This window comes from Phycodurus eques, chromosome 2, assembly GCF_024500275.1.
Source record: "Phycodurus eques isolate BA_2022a chromosome 2, UOR_Pequ_1.1, whole genome shotgun sequence".
Classification (NCBI taxonomy): Eukaryota; Metazoa; Chordata; class Actinopteri; order Syngnathiformes; family Syngnathidae; genus Phycodurus; species Phycodurus eques.
The window spans coordinates 11,230,194-11,239,363 of record NC_084526.1 but is presented as its reverse complement, the minus strand read 5'-3'; the positions used below and the strand labels follow the sequence as shown (position 1 = coordinate 11,239,363).

Here is a 9,170-nt window from a genome sequence, read left to right as displayed (position 1 = left end):
TGAACCTCACGTCATCCTTGTTTATGAATAACTGAGCCTCTGGGGAATGCTCCTTTCATACCCAATCACGACACTCACCTGTTTCCAATTACCGTATTTTCACGACCATAAGGCGCAATGGATTAATGAGCAAAGAACAGCCGGGAGAAGCGACTCTACAGTCACCATTCGACTAAGTGCAATAACTCGGAGCTTGCCATCATTCCGGGAGGCTTGACGAAGGAACTCCAACCGCTGGACATCGGTGTAAACGGGGCGTTCAAAGTGAAGTTGCGAGCGGCGTGGGAGCCATGCATGACAGATGGCGAACACAGCTTTACTAAGACTAGGAGGCAGCGCCGGGCGTCTTACGCCACAATTTGTGAATGGATTGTGGATGCTTGGGCTAACCTGTCTGCTTGCACTGTTGTTCGAGCTTTCGTAAAAGCCGACATCGTTTCTGAGGAGCCGCACGGCAACAAGACTGACTCCGACAATGACGAGAGGGAACCTGGGGTGTTTGAAGGAAAACCTGCCCAGCTGTTCATTTCGGATACAGAAGATGAGGACTTTGATGGATTTGTGGATGAGGATTGATAAAAAAAAAATAACGTGAGCACATTGTTAAATACTTCAATAAAGTACAACCGAACTCAATTTTGCTCCCGCTGCCTTTTTTAAAACCTTGGTTTAGCGTGCATGCATGCTACCGTATGTTTTAAGCTAGCGTATGTTTTACCATGCCTGCGCCCAATAATGCGGTGTGCCTTATGCATGTGTTAAATACAGAAATAGACCCCCTAACTGAGACTGCGCCTTTTAATATGGAGCGCCTTATGGTCGTGAAAATACTTTTTCACCTGTGAAATGTTCCAATCAAGTTTTTTTTTTTTTGTAACCATTCCTCAACTTTGGTTGCCCAAAGGAGTACATGCAAACTCCACACAGGAAGGCCGGATTTGAACCGAGGACTACAGAACTGTGAGGCGGATGTGCTCACCAGTCATCCACCGTGCCGCCATCTTTGTAGTGTATTCAGTTGACTAAAGGTTGAAAAGTATTTGCAGATTGTTTTATTTCCATTTGCCACAACGTCCCAACATCATTGGAAGTGGGATTTACACATTGTTTAATTGTCCTCTGTTTTAAATGTCAGTGTTACAGTCAAATTCACCTACTGTCAAGTCAAGGTGGGGCAAAGGGGTGAGGGGTGATCTTGTTCATCATTCTCGAAAGTTTGTTTTTATATATGTGTATAGACATAAGCTACAGTGGCTACGGAAAATATTCAGACCCCAAAGAATTTTGGCAAGGCACAGGTCTGGCCAAGATTACAAACAAATATCTGCTGCACTTAAGGTTCCTAAGAGCACAGTGGCCTCCATAATCCTTAAATGGAAGACATTTGGAACGGCCAGAACCCTTCCTAGAGCTGGCCATCCGGACAAACTGAGAAATTGGGGGAGAAGATCCTTGGTGAGAGAGGTAAATAAGAACCCAAAGATCACTGTGGCTGAGCTCCAGAGATGCAGTCGGGAGATGGGAGAAAGTTCTAGAAAGTCAACCATCACTGTAGCCCTCCACCAGTCGGGGCTTTATGGCAGAGTGACCCGACGGAAGCCTCTCCTCAGTGCATGACACATGAAAGCCCGCATGGAGTTTGCTAAAAAAACACCTGAAGGACTCCAAGATGGTGAGAAATAAGATTTTCTGGTCTAATGAGACCAAGATATAACTTATTGGCCTTAATTGTAAGCGGTATGTGTGGAGAAAACCAGGCACTGCTCATCACCTGTCCAATACAGTCCCAACAGTGAAGCATGGTGGTGGCAGCATCATGCTGTTTTTCAGCTGCAACCAGTCTCCCTGCAGGGACAGGGAGACTGGTTGAAATCGAAGGAAAGATGAATGCGGCCAAGTACATGGATATCCTGGACGAAAACCTTCTCCAGAGTGCTCAGGACCACAGACTGGGCTGAAGGGTCACCTTCCAACAAAACAATGACCCTAAGCACACAGCTAAAATAACGAAGGAGTGACTTCAGAACAACTCTGTGACTGTTCTTGAATGGCCCAGCCAGAGCCCTGACTTCAACCCAATTGAGCATCTCTGGAGAGACCTGAAAATGGCTGTCCACCAACGTTCACCATCCAACCTGACAGAACTGGAGAGGATCTGCAAGGAGGAATGGCAGAGGATCCGCAAATCCAGGTGTGAAAAACGTGTTGCATCATTCCCAAAAAGACTCATGGCTGTATTATCTCAAAAGGGTGCTTCGACTAAATACTCAGCAAAAAGTCTGAATACTTATGGCTGTGTGATATTTCAGTTTTCCTTTTTAACAAAGCTGCAAAAATTTTAACAATTATGTTTTTTTTCTGTCAGTATGGGGCGCTTTGTGTACATTAATGAGGAAAAAAAATATTTTAGCAAATGGCTACAATATAACAAAGACTGAAAAATTTAAGTGGGTCCGAATACTTTCCGTACCCACTGTATATGCGTATTCACATGCTCATTAAAAAAAAAAAAAAAAAAAAAAAAAAAAAAAAAGTGAACTGGATTTCTGACTGTTACTCTCTCACACTTTTCTACAATAAAAATATTTGGGTGGAAAAATTCAACTGGTTGAACCGAAAAAACTGCTGGAAGCAAGGACACTTCGTCTTTTATTTGGATAAATGTAAAAGAAAGAGAACAGGCGTGAAGGAATACTTTTCAAAGTGTGTTTTAATATTTTTAAAGCATGTGGGAGATGTAAAGCTATTTAAAACATTGATTTCATATGGTCTCTCTATATAGCAAAGTTTTACCTTTTGCAGGTGGGTCTGGAACGTTTCCTTCGCGATAAATAGAGCGTTCACTGTGTGTATGCTTCTAAACCATCTGTACCAATTCCGAATCTATAGCTATATCTGTAACATCTAAAAATATGACAAAAACATAAAGCATTTAAATGAAAATACATAATACTCACCAGAAATGTATATTCATTCATTCGTGACGCTTACTTCAGACATGTTTTGCTTGACGAACTAGTCTTTCCCTGAACCAACCAATTCAAGGAAGGAAAAATTGTAGGCCACCTAGCAGGCCCTGCAAGGACAAATTTGAATTCTAATTGGTCAAAAACATAGTCCCATTGTTAATCTAGTTTAAGTTACATTGACCAGCCCTACTGAAGGCCCTGGGAACATGAGATTGACATGAAATTGTAATCAAATAAATAAGATGGAATTATTTTATAATAGGTTTGGGTCCATATTGAATGCGTCTGTCTGGGTCCAGACCTAGTCCATCTATTGAGGACGCCCAGCACTAGACAAACCGACACTTGTGTCCTCTTCGTGCTACGTTAAGCTGAGGAGGTGGAACTCTTCGTGAAGTTGCTTTGGAGGTCGCCGCAGCGCCGGTGAACACGCATGTGCTCCGTCACGCGGTACTGGCGGGAAAAGGTCATGTGGCATCGGGGGCAGGGGAAGGGCTTGACCCCCAGGTGAGAGCGCATGTGTCGGTTCAAGGTGCCGCGCTGGCTGAAGGAGCGTGTGCAGAGGGAGCACTGGAACGGGTGGCGAGCGGGCCGCAGCGTGCTGAGCGTGGACGTAGACGCTTGAACGTAGTCGCGCACGGTGGGAGCTGTGTAGGCTTGTTTACGCGCCACATGTTGTTCTCGCACTGCTAAATGTCTGTTAGCCTCGTTACATGAAGTCCCAGTGTCGTCCTTGTTTGTGTGACTGCGGCCAATCGCAGATGCTGTCTTGTCCGGAAGAAGTAGAGTAGATGTTTGGTTTCCAGGTTTGAAACTGCTGTAGACACCGGCCTCGTCTTCATCACTGGACCGCTCTGACAAATTTGATGAGAGATGATGAAGGATTGGGTGTTGTGTGTGATAGCGAAGGCATCCTCGATAAGATGTCTCCTGAAGATGAAACATGTTGTCATCACTAAGATGTGGATGTGTGACTTTAACGTTCCCATTGGTGGTTAGCACCTCTGATTCCAACTTTTTGGAGTCCTCCTGCTGTGTTCTTATCTCGTCAAGTCCACAGATGTCTTCCAGTTGGATCTTTATGCAGTGATCCTCTCTTACGCTCATATCTTCACTGTAGTTCCCTGAATAGGAGACCTCCACAAGCGGTATCTCATGTGAGTCATCAATACAATGCTTGTTCCTGTACTGGTGATTCTCCTCCACAGAAGCCACTTGGAGGCTGGACGGCATCGTTGCGGCTCTGCTGCTGTGACGAATGACCGGTACTGGCCCACAGGACGATAAGGGAGAAGCCTGGTCCACATGGGCCGTAAAAGGGACAACATGTTTTTTGTCTACTCTATTTTGTATCCTCCTCTCCCTATCTTTTTTTGACACCTCAGTGGTGTATGCTACACTGTGATCCAAATACAGAGGCATATGATTCCCGCAAGCCCTAAAAGGTTCACTAGATGCTTCATTCATTTCCATTGGTGGAGCACTCACTAGAACCTCCCGCAGTTGCTCCATCTCCAAGAGGCGGGCAGCGGCAAGTAGATCACGGTACTGTTGCCAACTCCGAGCGGGAGGCGGAACTCCCGTGTAAATGAAGTCCAACACGAGCTCCAGGACAGAGTCGGCCAGATATGGAGCCTGTAGATCCACCAGGGAACCTGTAGAGGAGAGGATAGTGGCCAGAACTGGACTGGCAGCAGCCAGAACACACCTGATGGGGATAAAAGCAAAGGTAGGAGGTAACAAAAAAATTATAATCTAGACACTTCCGTGGTTTCCCACTGCTGCCGATGTATTGCATCCTAAAAGTATAATAGTAGTCTCAGTTCTGGATCAATCGCCCTATTTTCATGAACGGTGTAAATCTGGCAAAGTGGGTGGTGCAACTGTACAGCAAGAGTGGTAATTTCGTGGACCAGCGCAACCAGTCAGGGGCAGCCAAGAGTGTTCCGTTGTGGGTGCATTTACAGCTGATTTCATTCACCAATCAAAGCGGCTCCTCCTCTCACTGATGGTGTCCTGGTACACTCGCCTGACTTTGGTGCGGGCAGCGTGGGTTCAGTTCCCACTCAGTGTGAATGTGAGTGTGAATGGTTGTCTGTGTCTATATGTGCCCTGCGACTGACTGGCGACCAGTTCAGGGTGTAGTCCGCCTTTCCCCTGAAGTCAGCTGGGATAGGCTCCAGCGCCCCGCGACCCTAACCAGGATAAGCGGTGTTGAAAATGGATAATAATAATGCATTCAATGAAATGATTTCTACAATAATACAAAGGGTTTGATGCCCGCACATGTCTGTAAAGCTCAGAACATGTCTACCTGTAACCGGATCATCCATCCATCCATTTTCCGAGCCGCTTCTCCTCACGAGGGTCGCGGGCGTGCTGGAGCCTATCCCAGCAATCATCGGGCAAGAGGCGGGGTACACCCTGAACTGGTTGCCAGCCAATTGCAGGGCACATACAAACAAACAACCATTCGCACTCACATTCACACCTCCGGACAATTTAGAGTCTCCAATTCATGCATGTTTTTGGGATGTGGGAGGAAACCCACGCAGGCACGGGGAGAACATGCAAACTCCACACAGGCGGGGCCGGGGATTGAACCCCGATCCTCAGAACTGTGAGGCAGACGCTCTAACCAGTTGGCCACCGTGCCGCCTTAACCGGATCAACTTCACCAAAATTGCGTTAGACCAGCTGCGGCAAAAGTTAAACGTGGTAACAGCAGGCGCGAGTTTAGACCAACTTTTTGCCACCAAATTGTCACATTGTGCTGGGTGCAAGTCATAAGACACGCCCTTGTTGCACCAGTACGCTCAACCTGTCTGCCAAATTGGAAAATCAAATTCCGCCAGTTTTTGCGCTCTGCCGCAGATGCGCTGCCTATGACAATAGAGCCCTATGTGTAAAGAAAATTCCTTTTCATTGAGCATCATGTTCGAAAGACCTGATCTGAGTATTAGTAGCGCTAGGACTTACTTGTGTGCTGGGTAGAGATGAGCTGGGTCCAGTGTCTGTCTGAGCACACAGTCACACAAGTGAGCTTGCTCTCGTTGGTGGTTCAGCCTCGCCAGTAGTGAAGCTGCATGGCGACCTACGTCCTTCATACAACCAGAAGAGAATACACTCAGTGTGAGGGTGCTTTAAGAAATTCAATCTGACGCCCTAACTCTACTATAACTTTGCGAGTGTTCCGAGAAGCAGAGCGTGCTCCCTTTCTTTGAATTTATGAACGACCGCCTTGCTTGAACGACTTGCCGGAACAGCTTCCATGCCCGTCCTGCCTGATGCTTTGATGCTCTGTCTCCCCAGTCAGAGCGGCCAGAGTGTGACACTCTGAATTACGGAACAGCACAATCCAACAACGCTCTGAGTTTCCTAACGGTATGGCGGGTAGCAGTGCGCGCTCGGAGTACATTTCCTAACGCATCCAAAATAAAAGAATCTATTGACGGGACAAGCCGAAAGGAAAAGAAGAAGATTGTAGTATATATAACGCACTGCTGTATGTTCATACTGGAGCGCCTGCTTCCTTATATTAACACAGGGTTGCTCCAACAGATGAGGACACTCACTGGTCGAACATAATGGTGACCAATTGTCAGCCAATAGCTCGCCATTTAACTGGAAAACGTAAGAGGCCAGAATTAAATATAATTCTGGCTATCTTCCACTGGCTGCCTGTGCACATTACAGTTTATTTTAAGATTTTTTGTTTGTGTGTTTTTAAATCTTTAAATGGTTTCCCCCTATTCTGCCTCGCTGAGGTGCTCAATCCCTACGCTTCTGGAGGTACTGATGTCGTAGCAAAAGCTCAGATGGGATAGAACTTTTTCTGTTGCTGGTCACTTTGAAATGACCTCCCTCTGCACATTAGACAACCCCCCTCACTGTCATTGTTTTAAAATTCCTTTTCAGAATTGTACATTTATATATGCAATTCCCATTATATATACGGTACAATAATCACAGTATATTAATGAATGAATTAATTAATATTACTTATTAATATTTATACATTATGAGTTGAAATGAAAATTCTAAAAAAAAAAGTTTTTTAAATGATAATGGTCAGTTTTGAATTACACTGTCAGAGGTAGTAATTTAGTATTCATTTTTGTGGTTGTAGATGTTGTCCTTTTCCTGTAATTACGTACTTAGTGTAACCAAAATATATATACGTGTGTGTGTGTGTGTGTGTGTGTGTGTGTGTCTGTGTGTACGTGATGCAGTGTTCTCTAAACCATCAAAAACAATAATTATGAATACCTAAACAGTAAAGCTGACTAGAAATTCGTAAATTCATTTGGGGTTAATCAGGGGCAATTTAAATGGTGGCAGGTTTGTGCTGACTCCCATTTAACATGTCTTTGAATGTAACACATTCAGTCTGAAAACAGCCGCATGCCAGACAGGGTGTGTACACTTGTGCAACCATAATATTTCAGTTGTTATTTTTACTTCCACTCTCAAAAGGATTTTTAAAAAATTCAGTTGAGTGGTACAGGTTCTATGTCACACTAATTGTGATAAAAGCTTTGAAATATCTTAATATCTATATTTTATATCACAAAAAGATTCCATGTTTTATTCGCTGTATACTTACCTGCCTCAACATTAACTACTGTATGGTACATCTATATCATTATCATACAGTGGAGTTATACAACACTACACACTACAACCACAGTAATAAAAATTGCTAACAGGCTCAGTCAGTTATGTACATTACAGTACTCTCTTAGTAAAGACATAATTCTTTGGCTCTTAATAGTTTGTGCAGGAGTACTTAAAAAAATGACCAATGAGTGTTATTTACAGGGGTACATACTAATTCATAGACATGCGATGTTGGGGATAACTCTATGACCTTATTGTATCACATGACCCCTTCCGTCCCCTCCCCCGAAAAAAGCAGAACAGCAAAACTTGCCGAAATAATATTTAAGTAGAAGAAGATTTCTCTTACCTCCATGTTGTAGTGGGAAAAGGAGATTCCAATCCCTGTGTGTGCACAGTGAGGAGAATGGAGCGAAGAAAAGAACCATGGTCAAGGATATATAGTCAATGTACTAACTACGCACATGCTCGCCTTTGGAAAACGATCACACGCTTTTCATGCTGGAGCCTTGGTGTGACGTGAAGGAACAAGTGCTTATAGGGAGAGCTGGCTTCTGACGTGACCATTTCCATGGCCCAGTATGGAGGGTCCGCAAGGGCCGGGCCACAGGGAACCAACCACACAGCACAAAGTTGTAGCTTCATGTTACAGACACCAACTTTGCTTGTGTTTTATGGCGTACCCTGCACAAGAACTGAGAGGGATGAACTACCAAATTACAATTGTTTGTGTACAACAATTGTGTGAACTCACATGTACAGTACATGTGGTTACATCATTAAACACTTTCTTTTTCTTTTTTAATCTGTCCTGTTCACCTGGATGGCCATGCAGAATGGTGGATCTGTATGCCTTTTGTGCTTCAACAGTTTTGCTGTGCAACGGGGGAGTTTGAAACAGTCCCTCTGCTTATTTTTTAATTTGTTTAATTGTTCTTATTCATTCAACACTTTCTATTGTAAATCTACAGAGGGAGTGGGCCACCCATCACGCTGACTCTGTGTTGACAAATCCAAATCAGGTCCTCTCTCCACCCTAGCACACCACGTGCATGTCACACCTCTTTTGCCGCAAACCCATCTACTGTTACTACATACAGTGGAGCCACTAGTACATTCTCCCTGGCAAATGACGAACGGAAATACAACTGGGTGACACGCCTGATCCATTTAAATAGAGGCCATTTAATCAGGAGCCCCTGAACGAATACCTACTGTATGTGTAATTGGTGATATGTGACTGGAAAACAATGTGTCACACGATATTAGACACACACTAGATTTATAGACATCTGTCGGGCACGAGTTTTTATGAGTAGAACAAATGTCACAGGTTTATTTGGATCCCGTTCAAATGTTGTGTATTAATAACAGTACTCGAGTTCTCAACATGCGATCTCTTCTATTTTGATGAAGGTAGGATGTTATTCCTCACAAATTCAATATTAGTACTAGTGTACACTATGTATATTTTATTACTTGTAATGTTTTAATGAATTGTTCTTTATATATATATATATATATATATATATATATATAGTTTCAATGTTTTAGGTTAGGAAGTGTTTATTATACCACAAA

The 9,170-nt window shown here is 43.9% G+C and overlaps 1 protein-coding gene across 1 annotated transcript; it reads right to left on the bottom strand.

The window, feature by feature from the left end:
* Positions 1–2,734: 2,734 nt before the first annotated feature.
* Positions 2,735–8,030, bottom strand: LOC133415415 (zinc finger and BTB domain-containing protein 44-like). Its single transcript, XM_061701463.1, has 3 exons — positions 7,939–8,030; positions 5,949–6,070; positions 2,735–4,677 (listed from the first exon to the last, which is right to left on the bottom strand). The coding sequence occupies exons 1-3, from the start codon at positions 7,942–7,944 to the stop codon at positions 3,336–3,338; spliced, it is 1,470 nt and encodes a 489-aa protein (XP_061557447.1). The 5' UTR covers positions 7,945–8,030; the 3' UTR covers positions 2,735–3,335.
* Between the last annotated feature and the right edge of the window lie 1,140 nt (positions 8,031–9,170).